Source organism: Phyllostomus hastatus, unplaced genomic scaffold, assembly GCF_019186645.2.
Source record: "Phyllostomus hastatus isolate PE091 unplaced genomic scaffold, TTU_PhHast_1.1 phas_scaffold_55, whole genome shotgun sequence".
Lineage (NCBI taxonomy): Eukaryota > Metazoa > Chordata > Mammalia > Chiroptera > Phyllostomidae > Phyllostomus > Phyllostomus hastatus.
In genome coordinates, this window is record NW_025334035.1 from 669,912 (window position 1) to 688,102 (window position 18,191).

At 41.9% G+C, this 18,191-nt stretch overlaps 1 protein-coding gene across 2 annotated transcripts in view; it reads right to left on the reverse strand.

Moving 5' to 3' along the window:
* ZZEF1 (zinc finger ZZ-type and EF-hand domain containing 1) overlaps positions 1-18,191 on the reverse strand; it is a 112,026-nt gene that overhangs the window by 17,705 nt on the left and 76,130 nt on the right. Inside the window, exons 38-48 of one of the 2 annotated variants that reach the window (XM_045824406.1) lie at positions 14,859-15,009; positions 13,470-13,609; positions 12,883-13,160; positions 11,716-11,890; positions 11,038-11,170; positions 6,618-6,817; positions 4,647-4,766; positions 3,050-3,241; positions 2,061-2,161; positions 580-715; positions 121-480 (exon numbers count right to left, since the gene is read on the reverse strand). In XM_045824406.1, the coding sequence (XP_045680362.1) occupies positions 121-480; positions 580-715; positions 2,061-2,161; positions 3,050-3,241; positions 4,647-4,766; positions 6,618-6,817; positions 11,038-11,170; positions 11,716-11,890; positions 12,883-13,160; positions 13,470-13,609; positions 14,859-15,009 (1,986 nt within the window). Of the gene's footprint in view, positions 1-120; positions 481-579; positions 716-2,060; positions 2,162-3,049; positions 3,242-4,646; positions 4,767-6,617; positions 6,818-11,037; positions 11,171-11,715; positions 11,891-12,882; positions 13,164-13,469; positions 13,610-14,858; positions 15,010-18,191 lie in introns of both variants that reach the window. The other variant, XM_045824405.1, reaches the window with a different exon arrangement.

Consider the following 18,191-nt stretch of genomic DNA (forward strand, 5'->3'; position numbering starts at 1 on the left):
ACCCAGGTAAGCTTACTCTAGAAAATCACTTGCTAGAGGGCTTCAAACACTTGGGGTTAGAGGTGGGGAGAGGACAGAGGAGTGAGTGGGGTGAGTGCTCAGCTTGGCCTGGTTACGTACCTTTTCCCACCGATGTTTTTCTTCCAGTTGCATGAACATATCAAAAATGTAGGTCATATGCGCAGGACCACTTAGCTCCAGGATGTCCTCACTCACTGGCACATGCCCAGGCCACTCAGCAAGCAAGGATGCTAGCACATGGCGAGCGTACAGGATGGCTGTGGCCTCATTCACACGGAAAAGGTAGTCCCGGACTGCCCTCTTACTCTTGCAGTTCAGCTCCTTGTGCAGGAGGGCGGCGCTCTTGCTACGCCGCTGCTTGGCATAGCTCTGCTGCAGTTCACTCTCTGTACTGGAGATCAGCTTCTGGGTCACGGGGTTTGATTCAGGAGTGGCCTTGTCACAGCGTGTGGGCCGGGACTGCAAACCCAAAGACCACCATTACAGAGCCTGTCCTTCTCACAATTGGGGGTGGGAGTCAGGGACAGACATTTTGTTTCCAAGGTGGAGGCGACATACCAAGCACGGTAAGATAATCATGTCTGTATCCACAGCTTTGGCACTCTGCTCATCCAGTCTCAGACTCCTGCTGGGCTGCCACTTCTGAGCCAGGGTCCGTATCCTATCATCCGTGGTGAGCTCATCCCCATCAAACCTGCAGAGAAGGAGCACAAAGCTGGGCATGTAAGTTAGAGTAAGATAAGAGTTTAACCTGCAGTGAAACTTGTCAAAAATGTTGACCAGAGTTATTTTCCTGTTATTTTGCAATTACATTACTATTTTCCATATTTTGCAAATTAGATTCACAGCGTACACTTATTCATGCATGCAGATATGTGTGTACGCCTTGTGGCAGAGAATGCCAATTTTCCCACAGGACCCATCCTGCCTTTCTTTCGAAACAAAGTTCCCTGAAGTTTTAGCCAGCTACGGAATCACTGTATCTAGCCCAGAGCTAGAGACGTGGTTCCCAGTCCCTGCTGTGGCTAGATGTAGTGGTGCAACTGGGTTCTTACCAGCAGGAGGCCAGTGAGGTAACGTGTGCTACCTCTGAAGCCTATCCACAGAAAACTGCACTGAGGATGCGCCCCTTTCCCTATCTCCCCCCCCCCCCTCCTCTGGGCTGCAGCAGAGGGGTGCTGTGGGTGAGCCAGCTTTGACTGCACAGGTGAAAACAAAGTGGGGTCAGTACGCGGAGCAAAGCTGCCCACTCACCCTGGGCTGCTGCCTACCTCTGAACTGTTCGAGGGAGGAAAGACAAACTGCATCCTCCCCGACCCATGAAACTCCTGGGTTTCTTAGTTATAGCAGCTTAGATTATGCCCTAACCGATGCAGCCCTGCTCCATCTCACAAAGGGTTTGAGGCAATGTATTAGAAATTCATATGGAAAAATTAAAATAAAAAATAAAAAATAAAAGAAATATTAAATTGGAGTTGAACATAAATCAGAAAAGGAAGTCAAAACTAGGGTATGGGGTCAGAGGAGGAGATTAGCTGCAGACAAGTAAAGTTCTACACAGATTTAAGACATGGGCCCAAAAACTAATGTTGAACTTCCTGTCCAAAAGAAAGGAAATATTATTAACTTTATAATAATTCTCGAAGAAAAAAGCATGAGTATAATATGTAGTGGTGAAAAAATAAACAAACAGAACAACACTTTCGACCAGAAGGGCCCGCCCCGCGCTGTTTGCTCCCTGCACGACACAGGAGAGCAGCCCTGGGGTCTGTCTCCACTTCTGCACCCCCAGTGGGTTTACTTTAGGAGGCAGACTGTGATGTAAAGGTTTTCTGATGGAACATATGACACAATTCAAGATGATCCACGTGCTGTAGCACAGCCTCACATCGCTTTGTGAAGAACTCCAGACCGACCGGCCCCACACCTGCTTCCTGGCCTCTCAGGAGTTTTTCTCCAGATTTCGTTGGCAGGAGGTAGGTGTAGTCCTGCCCTCACGTGCTCTCACACTCACTTCAGCCGCGCCTCACGTCCCTTACCTCTTCTGAACCTCCAGGAAGAACGAATCGGTCCTTTTCATCTGTAGTTCATATATGGCCCGGAGAATGTGCAGAGGGGCATTGAGGGCATCGTGAGCCATCTGAAGGCCATGGGGAGGCAGTAGGAGAAAGAAATTTAATGTGCTTTCACATGTTATTGATAATCTAAACTCGAAAGTGGTGAAACAATCATTTTCTAAAGTTACCACAGGTTATAATTTAAGAATATCATATGGGTACTTAAAGCATATAAAATTACAAGCCCTAAAACATGGATTATAAAGTCTGCATTACTATTATAAATTCAAAGGAAAATATAAAACACAGAAACCTCAAAAGAAATACTGTATCAACAGAATGCAATGCTAACAGTCAATAATTATGCACCACACCGTACTCACTACTAGCTTCTGCAGAGCTGTCTCACAGTCAAGTGTGGCCACTGGCACATAAGTCGAAGTATATTGTACTTTCTTTTGATTTTTAAAAAACTGTACTTTTTTTTTCTTGACATCCATCCCATACTGTTCACTCTTCATCTAGTTATACCTTTTGAGCTCAAGCTCTCACCCATTTTCACATCATTCTGAGGAAGAGTGGATTATCCAGGGAAAATAAGACAGTAAGTATGTCAGAGAAACTACAAGGACGAACTGTCATTTGGGGGCTTATGGATGAGCCTGGAAATTACATGCAAAAATTTACATGTAAAAATTTACATGTATATTTAAATGTGAATTTTATAGGAGAAATGATCTAAAGCTTTTGGGTACTTGGACCAAAGACATTAAGAACTACTGTGGTGAGGGCCTTTCCATTCCTCTGGACTCATTCTGTGTAATACAGGTAGGGTCCTCAGGAAGTGAATTCCCAGGACAGAAGACAGAGGCATTTTCAGGTACAGGCTAAGACCCAGTCCGAGTCAGAGAATCCATTCCTGAAAGTCCCTGAAGTCCTTTCTCAGCCCACACCATGACCCAGGAACATACCAGGAAACATATTCTGGTGGGCTCGTCCAGGCTTTCGAGAGGGTCTAGCTTCTTCTGCTCTGGCTCACTTGGGCTGCTGACCGACTGTTCCACCTCCTCCTCTTGGTCCCCTCGCTCATCCAGCTCCAAGTCTCCATGCTCGGCCAGAGAGCTGATCTCCTTTTTTGAAGAGTACAGCATGATGGACAAAATCTACACAGAAGGAAAACCAGGCGGGGCAGGAAAGTGAGTGTCTGGTGGGTGAGAACATTACATAGATCCTCAACCCTCGAAGGGCAGAAAATATTTGACCTAACTTTTAAAAATATGCCAGAACTCACACAAAAAAGTAAAATTAGTAACATGAAAACACTTTCAGTGGTATTTGTAATCAAAGAAATGTTAACTAAAACTAGGAGGGAACTGGGTGTTTATTAACTTTGCCGCTGACAGTGTAAACTAATACCAGCCCTTCAGGGTGCATTTTGGTGAACTGAGACCATTGGATGGCGTTTCCTAAGTTGAATTTCTAAGTGGAAGGTGGATTATTACTTACAAAAAGAGCTACAAAAATGTTCCCAGTTCCTGACCCAGTGAAAACGTACAAAGTTATACCACGATGTGGTAGTGAAGCGTCACGGACGGCTCATACTGAAGCCCACCCTCACACACCACGGGCAGTCATCAGAAACGGCAGTCAGGAGAACTCGCAACTTAGACAAACAGCCATCGTATTCTCAATTTATTTGAACATCATGCTCATTATACAATCTAAATCTATCTACCTGTCTGTCTGTCTGTCTGTCTACCTGTCTATCACAGATATAGAGGGAAAAACAGAATAGGAAATACACAAAATACTAATGGTAGCTGTGTTGGCGGGTAAAATTTAGAGTTTTTCTTTCTTTTCTATTTTTCAAATTTTCTGCAATGTGGTTCTATTATTTGAATAAACAAAATTTAACTTAAAACATTTCCTAAGAACTAGAGCTCAGATGCCCCCAGGTTATCCATTAACATGTTTCAGCATGTTTTCCTAAAACCTAACTAACTCCTCTGTGGTGACTGCAAGCTGTTTTTTCACGTTCAGGCCTCTGTGGGACTAGGAAAGGTCGGCCGACCACCCTCCACATGGCAGCAGTCTTTCTGGGACCTGAAGCTGGCACTTGGTTCAGAAACTCCGCAGGGAACCAAAGCAATTCTATTAAGAACAATCTAAAGCCTAGAGGGAACAGTAATAAAATGAGAATTAATCAACTAACATCCTACAAAAAATGTATAAAAGTGAGGACAAATTTAGAAACTGATCTTACCTCAAAGGAACTTTAAAGGGAAATAATTATTCAAGGGAACACTTTATTATCATGAAATAATGTTTCCATATAAAATACCTCTCTTTCAATGTTCTTGGAACAAGCATCAAATTAATTTCCCCTGACAGGGGAGCACAGGTGTCATATCCCTATTTCCAAAAGGGAAGACAAATACCAAACACAGTTTTCACAAGTGCACAGCATGAGTGCGCACAGGGAAGCAGCAGCTGTAACTGAGGACTCTAACTCCCAGCCCAGTAAATCTGCACCAGTTAGCAGTAGAAGGAGCCACCTTCATCCCTTACTTCCAGGTCCCGGAGGAGCCAAGTTTTACTGAAGCCAGTCCCTTTGCTGCATTTTTTCACCAGCAGCTTCAGCAAATCAGTCTGGAAGAAGGTAGCATGTGTCTCTTCAAAATCATGAGCCTGCCAAACAGAAAAAGAATGATTTGCAACTGCCTCAGAATGAAGAAGGTAAGGGTCACTAGGGAGAAGGAAGCCTCCTTCAGGGCCTAGTCTTAACTAGTGGCTCAAGTTCATCCTGAAGTGAAGAGTCAGCAGGAAGGATAAAACTTTGAATCTTAGCCATAACCTATGTCTGTGCGCTCATTCTCCAATTCATTCACTCAACAAATATTCCAAAGTCAGGGAACTCATCAACTTTTCAAATGAAATCCTTCTTTTATGCCTAGCTCTGTCGGGAAGAACATCTTAAAGCGATCCCTTCCTCCCCACCCATGCCCTTCAGGGAGCAGAAGAATCATGTTCCTCATAAGTACATTCTGCATGGCAAGTCCTATGCTAAGAACAGAAGTTTTATGTCCCTCTCCTGCTTGCTACCTTCTGAAAAACTTCCCACTGTCTTTAAAATAAAATCCAAGTTCCTAGTCACAGCTGACAAGGTCCTACAGGCTCCAGCCTGCTTCTGTGTCCTCATCTGCCTCTCTGGTGCTATCCTGAATCCTGGGAGGTGTTCTCTCTGTTCCCTGATGACTATGCCTGCTCCAGGAGTTCGCTACTCTCCCAGCATGCAGCACTCTGCCTAGACTCCTTATCTGTCACCTGGAACTTCACCTTCTCAGAAAGGCTTTTTCTGAGTCATGAAAGTTTTCCTTGCAGGATCTTTCTTGTCTTTCTTATAATTTAGACTGTAAGTTCCATGAGGTCTGGGACCTTCTTTCTAGTTCAAAACTACATATGCAGTTTCAGTTGGCACTTAGTACTCAACAATATTTACCAATTGCAGAATTCAAAGACAGAAATAGTCTGTGCCCTTAGGGAGTTTATTTTCTCTTACCTAATAATGCAAACAATTAAAACCATAGCAGACTGGGATAAATACCATGGTATCAACAAAGACTGGATGTGTAGTGTCAATCCTAAACCTGCAAATTCTCAGGGCCAGGCCAGAACTAACATGCTATCCCTCCAGTCTCCTGTAATGCTTGAGTCTTTCTGTGGCTTCCTTGTTGGTGCTGCCAAAGTCAAGGAACTCATCAACTTTTCAAATGAAATCCCTCTTTTATGCCTAGCTCTGTTGGGAAGACCATCCTAAAGCGATCCCTTCCTCCCCACCCATGCCCCTCAGGGAGCAGAAGAATCATGTTCCTCATAAGCCAAGGCTTCTCATTTCCATGCCAATTATTGCCCAGCTCTGTAACTTGTTTGCCTCCTCCCACCCCAACTGACAAACCTATTGCCCAAAGACCCCATAGGATGCTAGCCCCTTTATCTCCCCTTCATCATGTCCTATGAACCAAAAGGAACTGTGGTTCAAAGGGAAGTGAGAAAGCATTCATCCCATTTGTCTTCTCATCTTCCAAGTTTATGTGCCATTAGGCAGTAGTATCTGGTTCCATAAAAACAGTACTGGACCCCTGGCTGGCGTAGCTCAGTGGACTGAGCGTGGGCTGCAAACCAAAGTGTCGCAGGTTCGATTCCCAGCCAGGGTACATGCCTGGGTTGCAGGCCATAACCCTCAGCAACCGCACATTGATGTTTCTCTCTCTCTATGTCCCTTCCTTCCCTCTCTAAAAATAAATAAATAAAATCTTAAAAAAAAAAAACAGTACTGGAAAGCTACAGAAAACCAACTATCAGGGAAATTCTGTTTCTTCTTTAAAGCTATTCTTGTGCGAGGTCTCAACCATTTCTAGAAATAATCAAAATGCTATGGTTGACCATCCATCAAAATCAGATGGCATTTCCTCCTAGTTAATGCCCTGCAGATGTTAAATCACAGCTAGATTCAGTAGCTAATGGAAGAAGCACCATTACCTTTAGTGTTTTATATAATCCTTTGAGGGCCAGGGACAGGACCCAAGTTGCTTCCACTGCCTCAGGACAATGGCTGTCTATGCTGGTCTGCAGAAGGTGACTGGCAATGAAGGCAAAGTGCTGGGAATATTGGCTCAGCTGAGCCTGAGAGTCACTGCATTCCTGTCCTCCTCCTTTCTGGACCAGCTGGTAGTCCTTCACTGAAGGGTGATGTCAGGCAGCAAAAGAAGACACCAAAGGTACAGTTAATGCCTCCCGCAGCTAAGTTTCTTTCCCAGTAATGTCTCTTAGTGAAGCAAAAACTGCAACCCCCAAAACATAAATCTCCTGAATCCAAACTTAGCCATTGTATTTAAGGCCAGCTCTTCGCCAAGCAACTGAGAAAGGACATTTCCATTTCTGCTACTATGCACAAGTAAGTTTTCTCCAAAGGAAGGCAACGGTTGTTAAAGGAAGTTCTTAACTACAGTGCACATGACAGACTTCCATTTCCATGCAAGACTGAGTAAGAGGGATTGGATTTACTCTTCTGTCTGAAACAACCAGAACACTGAAAATACATGAAACAATTGTTTGCAGCTATTGGGCAAGAGGTAGTACAGGATCCCTAAGAGAAGGGACATAAACCAGGTGAGCACTGCAATAGCTCTGGCTATCTGGAAATAATGTCCAGGCTGCAGAGCAGCAGAGTCCTGAAGTCTCAATGAATTTAGGAGACATGGGTCAGTATTCAAGGAAATCAAGGCAGCTAGAATTTGTGGGACAAAATATCACAGAGAAGGGAGATGGGGGGAGGGGAGAGAAAGGGAGGAAAAAGGAAGAAAGAGAGAGAGAGAGAGAGAGAGAGAGAGAGAGAGAAAAAGAAAGAGAGACTGTGAATGGGACATCTCTCCAGGTATTCATAGGAGGTTCCTCACGAGTCTTTGACTGAGAATTGATCTGCACAAATGTGAGAGGAAACTATCTAGATAGGAAACAACCTAGTTCTAAAAAAAGAACTACCAAAAAGCAATAGGCAGAACAATTCTTGGAACTCATATAGAGTGGGGAAAATTTTGTCTTCCTAACAGTGAGAGTGGAAGTATCCTAGTAGGGGGCCAAAAAAGTATTTGAAGGCATAATGGTCAAAATTTTTCCAAATTTGAAGAGAACTACAAATCCACAAAACCAGTAGCTCAATAAAGCCCCAAGCTGAAGAAACATGAAGAAAATCATACCAAAGCACACCATAATCAAAATGCTAATAATCAGTGATTAAGAGAAAAATCTTAAAAGCAATCACAGAAAAAAATACACATTATGAAGAATAACAGAGAATGACAGCATACTTTGTGGCAGAAACTATGCAAGCTGGGATAAAATGGATCAATATCTTTAAAGTATTCAAAGAAAAACTCTCAGTATAACATGTGTTACTTAGTAAAATCAACTCTCCATGATGAAGTCAAAATAAATATTTCTTTGATTTGGGAGGACAAACCAAAACAAAATTTTGACAGCAGACTTTCACTGCAAGAGATGTTAAGAGAAGTATATCCCTAACAGGCCAAAGAAAAATAATACCAGGTGGAAATCTGAACCTACACAAAGAAATGACAGCACCAGGAATGGTAAAGATGTAGCTACACATGAAAAATATGGCTTTCTCATTTTCAAATCTTTTAAAAATTGTCTGACATTTTAAAAACAAAAATAAATAATGTATTGGTAGGTTTATGTCATGTAGAAGTAAAATTTGTGAGAATAACACAAAGGATGGGGGAGAGGAGTACAACATCCGTTTCCTCACTGTGTGAAGTAGTATAATATTGTTCGAAAACTGACTGTGATCAGGTACCGGTGTACATTATAAACCTTAATGCAACCACTAAAACATTATTTGAAAGTAACTATTATAAACCCTAGAGCAACCACTAAAAAATAAAGAGTTACAGTTTACAAGCCAATAGTAGGGATAAAATGAAGTTTAAAATAAAAAAGATGGCAGAAGATGAGGAAAAAAGGTACAAAGAACACATGAGACAATTTAAAAAGCAAGAAGGTAGTAGAGTTCAGCTCAACCATCTTGATAACTGCTTTAAATGTAAATAATCTAAACATCTCAATTAAAAGGCAGGGACTGTCAAACTGGATAAAAATGAAAACTACATTATGAGCTATCTACAAGAAATCCACTTTAACTGTAGGCACGAGCAGGTTAAAATGAAAGGATGGAAAAAGATGCATCATGCAAATGTTAGTATTAAAAAAAGCTAGAGAGGCTACATAAATATTAAAGTAGACTTCAGAACAAGAAATATTAGAGATAAAAAGGGACATTTCATAGTGAAATGAAAAACAGACAAACACATTATTATAGTTGGAGACCTCAACACATTCCTCTTTCAGTTATTGTTAGAATAGATAGAAACTCAGTAAAAACAAGAAGACTTGAACAATACTATCAATTGACTTGAGTTTAAATGACCTAAATGTCATTTAAGGGACACTCCACCCACAACACAGTATACTCATTCATTTTGAGTGCACATGGAACCTCATTCAAAACAGACCACATCTGGACCATAAAACAAACAATAATCTTAATAGGATTGAAATTATGCTCAAAGTATATTCTCTGATCAAAATGGAATTAAACTCAAAATCAGTAACACAAAGTACTTGGAACATAATCCAAATACTTGAAAGTTAAACAACAAGCTTTTAAATAACCCCCACACACACAAAAAATCATACAATAAATAGAAAATATTCTGACCTTAATGAAAAAGATAATACAATATATCAAAAATTATGGATATGGCTAAAGCCATACCTAGAGGGAATTCATAGCATTAAAGTGCTTCAATTAACAAAAAAGAATGGTCTCAAATTAATGATTTAGACTTTCAATTTAAGAAACTAGAAAAAGAAAAAGGAGCAAATGAAACTGAAAGCAAGAAGAAATAAGGAATTAATGAAAGATAGAAATCAATGAAATAGAAAACAGATATATAATAGAGAAAAGTCAATGAAACCAAAAGCTGGTTCTTTGAAAAGACCAAGCAAGTTGATAAATCTCTGGTTAGACAGTCCAGGAAGCAAAAAAGAAAAGACACAAATTATCAAAATCAGGAATGAGAGAAGACAGGTTGAGAGGATTTAAAAATCTACATTTTACAAGACCTAAGTTTATTCCCTAAATATAGGAAGAGATATACCATGCTCATGAGCCGCAGACTTAATATTATTAAGATGTTTGTTCTCCCCAAATGGATCTACGGAGTCAATGCAATGGCAGTGAAAACCCCAGCGCATCCTTTCACAGAAACTGACACCTGATTCTAACACTTACACAGAAAGGTGAAGGAACTAGAGTAGCCAAAGCAATTCTGAAAAACAGTACAAAGCTGGAGAACCTGACTTTAAGACTTAGTATAAATCTACAATAGTTAAGATAATGTAGTTTTCAAGTAAGGGCAGATGTATAGATTAATAGAACATAAAATTCATAAACAGACAAACACATATGTGGGTCAATTAATTTTCAACAAAGGTACCAAAAATAATTTAATGGAGAAAGAATAGTCTGTTTAACAAATGGTCCTAGAATGACTGGATATTCATATACAGAGGAGGAGGAGGGGAAGGAGAAGAGAAAGAAGAGGAGCAGCAGCCCTGGCCAGGTAGCTCACTTGGTTAGAGCATCGTCCAAATACACAAAGGCTGTGGGTTCAATCCCCAGTCAGGGCACATACAAGAATCAACCAATGAATGTTTCATTCATTCATTGATTTGTTGAACAACAAATCAATGTTTCTTTCTATCTCCCCCTTCCTCTCTCTAAAATTAAAAAAAAAAAAAAGAACCTTCATGTTTACCTCATACCATACACAAAAATAGCACTGACAGTGCCTAATGTGGAAGCTGAGTATGAAGGCAGATTATTATTTCAGAAGTGGAACTGGGCACATAATGGTTAGATACTCCAGGCTGTTTGGGATTTGGTCAATTAAGTCAAAGGCATTTATGATATACTTTCACTGTTCTGTTGATGAAACAAAATGGAAAATGACATGAATGCGAATACAATTATTCTAAGTTATTTTATACTCATGTAGCCACCTGACTCCATAATGTTTAAATTATCCATTAGAAAACAAATGACACTGACAAATGGAAAAATTAAATAGTCAGAATGTAAACATCTGACCAATCCCAAAACAGAGAGCATATATACAAAATAACATAATGCAAAGGGCCTTCAAATTGATCCTAATTATCATTATTTCAGAGATAAGAAAAAAGAAGCTTGGAACTGTAACTTTTTTTAAAGAAATCACAAGCAGGGGCAAGAATCAAGGTATCGTCATTGATTTTACAGTATGCAGAGATCAGACGACTTTCTTCCATTTTTAGAAGAAATAATTATGCTTGGGACCTGTTTTCCTTTTCCGAGTTTTAACATCAACGATCACAGCCCTGTTTTTCTCAGTAAAGTGCTTCAAGATGATCACATTATGTGGCTCATTGGCATTATCCATATAAACACAGCGGGTCCCCACACACAGAACCTAGAACATGAAAGAGAAAACAACTCAATAGCACACAGGCACAGGAAAGAGTACTTAATCAGACGCAAGCCCAGTTCCTTTTGCTTGTGTTCCTGACTTCAATAAGCACTCAAGGATTGGGTTCTTCTCATCTCTAAGTCCAGAGCCTGACATAGGACTGGCATAGAACTGGTTTAAGAGCTTGCTGGATGAGGAGCCCATGATTTTACAGTCCTCTTCACCCCAACCAGTTGAGAGATATAAATATTAGAAATGAGATCAGGATGAATGCCAAAGTGAAAAACAACTGTACTTTGAAATACTTTGTAATTTACTATATTACAGTTACTATTATTTAAAGCCAACTATTAGCTACCAAAAGGAATCAAATGACTAAATGGTTGAAAATGCAAATTAAACAAACCATTCCATTATCTTGAAAATATATCAATATTATACAAGCAAATTATACAACTGAAGGAAAAAAGTCCCAAAGATGTATGCTACAGAGACTTTGATGTGTGTGATGAAGCGAAAGAGGTGGCCAGGCCTTCGGGGTGATGTACCTGGGGGAAGCCGACCAGCACTAGCAGGGTGAAGATGTTGGTGTGTTTCAGCTGGAAAGGCAACTGCTTGATGCAGTGGTCTGTGAAGGTGGCAATGACGTCACGCCACAACGGGGCACCGTTGAGTGAGCGCAGGATCTCTGCCATGGAGCACGCCCAGTCCAAACCTACCCGGCTGGAAGGCAAGAGTTCCATTAGGTGGTGGTGCACAGGATCCAAAGGCAACTCAGCAAAGCCCGCTACACTCCAAGGCAGATCCAGAGAAGCACGCCAAAAAGCCATTCATTAATTAGTTAAAAACTACTAAAATGATGCTTTCCATGTAGTGGTAAGAAAATTAAGTGGAAAAAATTAAGACCTGTTACTTATATATTCAGTCTACAGCTATGTTTTTAAAAAGCTCTATAAAAACTACACATGTGTGTGCAATGGCATGCACTCACAACTGAATAAAGCTTGTTAGAAAATACATATTTTTTGTTCTGTTGTTTATTTTTATCTCATTTTTTGTTGTTGGAAGGAAATATATTGAAATAGCATCAGATGCATAAATATGGTATAAGCCAGGGTGATTTTTATTCTTCATTTTGTTTTACAAATTTGGTATTGTGATTGTTATTTTTACAATGAAAACAAATCTATTTTCTTCAACTCCAGAGCCTACTTACTGCTCTCAGGAAAAAAACAAACCAGAGAGCTGAAACAACAGATAGTGCCTAGACTGCCCAGCTGTTTTAATGTGGGCTTTAAACTGCTGCCCAGCAGTTTAATGTCTATTGACAACACTGATAATCAAACCAATCCATTATTTTATTTTATTTTATTTTATTTTATTTTTTTAAAGATTTTCATTTATTTGCTTTTAGACAGAGGGGAAGGGTGGGGGAGAGAAACATTACTGTGTGGTTGCCTCTCATGCACCCACTACTGGGGACCTGGCCTGCAACCCAGGCATGTGCCCTGACTGGGTATCAAACCAATGACCCTTTGGTTTGCAGGCTGGCACTCAACCCACTGAGCCACACCAGCCAGGACGATAATAAAACTAATTCTATTCTCACGTAAGATTCCCAGACAATAGCACTGAAGCACGCTGAAATTAATTAACAACCAGATCATTGACTTAAAGAAATGAACACCATGGTGGAGCAGAGTAGGGGTGGCTACCTGTCCAGGCACACAGCTCCCAGGCTAAACAGCAGGTGGGTGGTCTTCCAGCCATCTGGCACAATAGAATTGTCCCCTGAAGCAAATAGGTTGTGTTTGGCTGAGAGGATCTTGATCACTGCGGCATCTACCTCTGACGGCAAAAGGCGGATGATTAACTGGCCAAGAAGACCCAGGGTGAGGTGGTAGGTTTCATTCAGGTGGCCTGCGTTTGAGATGACAACCTGAAACATGAGTGGAAGGACGTGCTCCAGGTCCATCAGGGGGACTGTGGGATCCTGCTGAGAGGAAGAAAAAACTGTTTAATACAAAATCCATGTAAAAACACCAACTAAAGATTGCATTCCCTTCATGTATTATTTACAACTGTCCTAGTGCCAAAGGAATTATGCAATGGCTTTCAAAAATGGCTGGTGTAAAATCAATTGTAAAAAAAAAAACAATCCTCCTTCTAATTTATAACCCTACCCTCAGGGATACACAAATAGTTGCTATTAACAGTTGGTTTCAGTACACAGCTCACAAAAATTTTTTTCTAAGCATAATACCACCCCTCTTTTAAAAAGAAAATGCCATTTGTCTCTTACCGACTTTAAGGGTGGTAACATGGCCGCTAGTAATCCCAAAATCCTCTTCTGGGAACATTCAGCAAACACCTGCTCAGGGCTTGGAGTAACTGCCTTTTCCATGATGGGCTTCTGAGATGGCGCTTCTGAATTTTCAGCATCTGAGTTGTAAAATACCAAACTTTCAGATTTTGCCAGCTTCCATATACATACAAAGAGGCAGGTAAACCACTGCACTGTCCCTGTGCAGCTACAGAACAAAGCTGAGACTTTAAAAGCCTATTGCTGAACACGTCTTGCTCAGGGAGGCCTACCCTGATCACCATATTAAATGTAGAGCCTGCCCACCCATCTCTCTCCCATCCCCTCTGGAACCCCTCTTAACATACCACATCATTCTATTGATTGTGTATTGCCTGTCTTTCCTTCTTCTCCTTCCCCCCCTCTTCCTTCATTTTTTTTTTTTAGTGATGTATGGCAAGCACCTGGAAATGTTTCTGGAGCATGGCAGGTATGCAATCGATACTTGATGGATGAGTAACCTGTATGTAAGCCAGGATGCTGATCCTCACTGGAATCAGGCCAGACTGGACTTCTGTGCCTCCGTCACAGAGCAGCACATGGGAAAGATCCTGCTTCCCCAGGCTGCCCTGAGGAGGAGGGTGAGTGAGGCTCTTCAGCCTACAGCACCTCTATCTCTCAGCTCAATCTTCCTACAACACAACTCTGACCTTGCTGCTGCTAACCACAGGCAGACACCTGAGGCCCTCCACAGCAGAGCACCTCTCCACTTTCACCTTCCAGTGCTCCACTCCAACCCTACACACCTGCTAAGGAGCTTCTCCCCTGTGTTTGCTAGGGGGTTTTCCATTCTGGGGACTTTGCTCACGTTGTTCTCTCTGCCCTGAATGCCGTTCCCCCCAGCAGCTCCGAGCACTTTCAGGGTCCCCTACAGCCCTTCCTTTAAAGGCTTTATGTGAATACGACCTGTTCTAGTTAGATAACAGTCACTGTTAACACCACATTCACCTCTCTTCTGAACAGAATCACATTCCACCTCAAATTACAGTTACCTGCACCTCTCCCTTAAACCCTCCCAGACTAAGCTCCATGAGGGCAGGAGCTGTGTGCCTGCCTGTTGGGCTTGGTTCCTGTCTCATCTCCAAGGTCTTGCACAGTGCACAGCACACAGAAAACACTCAGTAAGTGAGGGAATAAACAAGGTAGGAAAGCAGTTACAGTGAAAGAAAAATGACTTTCAAAGTATTTTCAGTACCATGTGAAACAGAACTAAGAAACCACACATCCTTGGTTTGCTAGCTGATTTAAAGTTGTGCAACCAATAGCTCAGGAATGAATATGTATGCATTTTAAGATGAAAGAGGTCAAGAAAATGATCAGAGTCTTTACCTGAAAGTCCTGTAGGTGTGCTAGCATGTGCAGGTGAGTCTAGAATTTGAATCTGGCATGAAGGATCCTTCATTAACGACATACTCTCATTTGCCTTATTTCTCTGCTTGCAATCCAAAGGTATGACTTCCTTATGAACATCACTCTTTCCCTGAAAACAAAATGGTAAGTGTAAAAGAATTCTTTTATTTATTTACTTTTATCTTTTAAAGATTTTATATATCCATTTCTAGAGAGAGGGGCAGGGAGGGAGAAAGAGAAGGAAAGAAACATCAATTAGTTGCCTGTCACATGGCCCCCACCAGGGACCTGGCCCACAACCCAGGCATGTGCCCTGACTGGGAATTGAACTGGCAATCTTTTGGTTTGCAGGCTGGCATTCAACCCACTGAGCCATACCAGCCAGGGCCAGAATTGTTTTTTATTATAAAAGTTTACTCATTAATATTATAACATGACTTTCAAAATCATTAACCAATCAGTCTTCACAGACTAAAATACTTCTGATTTCCATTAGACAATGTCCTTCATCTCTAATGGTAAATCTATGCTCTGGGGCAACCACTACACGACACCCGAGCAAACATCTTCCAATTGGCCCTCAGTCAGAGCCTGCAGTCACATACTCAGGGGCCCTAGAGAAACCCCTGATACGTTCTACTCAGCTTTCAGAAGCCACATATGGGAAGTTGTTCTCTTGGGTAAAAGAAAAAAACAAAGGCATGAATTCCTTCTAGCACACTAAACTGACTTATACTTTTGAGAATTCCATTTTGGCGAGGGGACTTTATCAAGGGGGCCCTCAAAGGAGCTGCAAGGGCTTTCTGGCTCAGGAGTCTGGTGGTGAGTTGCCCAGATTGGCAGGGTGACAGACAGCCTGAATTTCTTCAGGAGTCACTCAGCATCACCCCTAAACCTGCTGTACTCTCCAGGCCTTCAGGGTGCTTTTCCCTGTTGGAAAGCTGGTTACGCAGGAAGTCTTCTGTGCATGGTGAAGGCACCCCAGCTCCAATATGTCTGGGAAGGCCAAGATACCCTGAATCCAAAGTTGTAGTTTTGTACAACACTAAACCCTCACAAGAAGACCCCTTACATCTCCAGTGGTAGCTGCTTATCACGCCCTCTCTGGATACTGTAGCCTCAACATCAATCCTACTCTCAAGTCCTTCCTAAGAAAAAAGTGGTTATAAGATTGTCCTAAGAGGGGACCAAGACTGGGAGAACCACTTGCCTTCTTAAAAATGTCCCCTCTGAAAAGGACTCCAACACCATACTCTCTGTACCATGATACCCTTTATGAAAACAATATACGTAATTCCAAAGCTCCAGTTATTCACTTTACTCTTGATCTTCTTCCCTGTTGTCACAGGACTCCCTAATGCCACTGCAGTTGCACACAAGTGGCACCCAACAGGGTCTCATTACTGGCCTGAGGCCCTTGCAGACAAAACCCCCTGGGTGATGTGTCCAGCTGAGGTTGGTTTCTTGATTGTTTAAAACAAAAAGTATTTCTAGTCACTAGAGGGGCGGGGGAAGGAGAAGGGAGAGAGGAAAGGAGAGAAGATACCCTTAATAGGGCCTGGAATTGGCTGGAAACACGTGGGAGTTTAAAAACAAGTAATTTGGTCTTGGCTGGTGTGGTTCAGTAGACTGAGTGCCAGCCTTCAAAGGGTTGCCAGCTCCATTCCGAGTGAGGGCACAAGCCTGGGTTGCAGGTCAGGTCCCCAGTAGGAGGTACACAAGAGGCAACTACACACTGATGTTTCCCTCCCTTTCTATCTCCCTACCTTCTCCTCTCTCTAAAAATAAATAAAATCTTAAAAAAAAAGCCCAAGTGATTTGTACTCAGGGCTCTAATGGGGTATGGTCCTTAGGACCATTGTAGTGGGGATATTCAGGTTCTGTTGTGGGGAAAGCACTGGAAACTGCAGCTTTTATTATTTTTTAAAATTTTATTTATTGATCGATTTTTTAGAGAGGGGAAGGGACGGAGAAAGAGAGGGAGAGAAACATCAATGTGAGACACAATGATCAGCTGCCTGTGGTACATACCCCAACTGGGGACCAAACCTGCAACCCAGGCATGTACTCTGACCAGGAATTGAACCAGCAACCTTTTGCTTTGTGGAACGATGCCCAACCAACTGAGTCATACCAGTCAGGGCTGGATACCCTAAATGCACTCAGATGCTGATAGGGAAGGGGACCCAAAAAGTGGGGACACCTCAGGAAAAAAATAATGCCCTAGGAACTCCTTAGAAAAAGGCTGATTCTAGTCTCTAGGGAGGGAAAGCCTAAGATAAGCCTGTAATATCATTTTGTATCAAAAATTAAGGAAGTGGGCAATATAGAGACATCAAAAGAACACAAAAGCCAGCTGAAAGGAGATTCCATTGGCCAAGTATGGGGAAATTTGAGTATCAGAATAAATCATGAAAAGTAATAGATTTTAGTCCACTGAATAAAAAAAATTCACCAAGTCCAGTCTGATACATTTAATGAATAAGGAGATAAATGGGGAGCACAGCGCTCATGAGGAGCACATATGATGCTGGGAGCTCATAAGAGGAAACAATCATTCCCAGGCTCAAAGGTGCAGACTGCTGACTCATCCAGTCTCTGCTGACAGTGTTCTCTCTGCCCCACCATAATCTGGGGGTAGTTAAAATGCTGCTTGGAGAAGGGGTTTTGTGGTCAAAAATGCTGGCTCTCTGGCTGAGTGAAGTTAATAGAATTCTCAAGGTTTTTTGCCAGCTTTCTTTGCATTTGTCTTCCTCTGAATGACAATGGGTTCCCAGTGAGCTACAACCACCCAGTGGGGGATCCTAAACTAGTTAACACGGCAGAGACAGAGGAAAGAAACATTAGCAGCTCCTGAGGCAAAGGCAGGGACACTGACAGCATCAATGAGCTTTGGAGGTAGCACCACAGAAGCTATTTACTGCCCGCTCTCACAAAACAAACTTTAACGTCACTATCACAGGTATCACCTGCATCTACAAATGCTTTTCTTCTACTAATATAACTATACAGAAACTACTGTGTCTACTTGGTAGACAGGGGGCACTTAGTTCGACCTATCTGTTGACTGAATATAAATTAAACTACAGAACCGCCATCAATCAATACTATCAGAAATCAAGCTGAATGAAAATCCCACAACTACGGGATTAAAGAAGAAACCACATCGAGTCTGGTAGGAGAGGAGGAGATGCAGAGACTAGAATGGGCTGGTCCCATACCCACATGAGGCAGATAAAAACTGGAAGAAATCTCTCAGGAGCAAGGGGTCCCAGCCCCACAATCAAGCCCAGGGTTCCAGTGCCAAGAAGA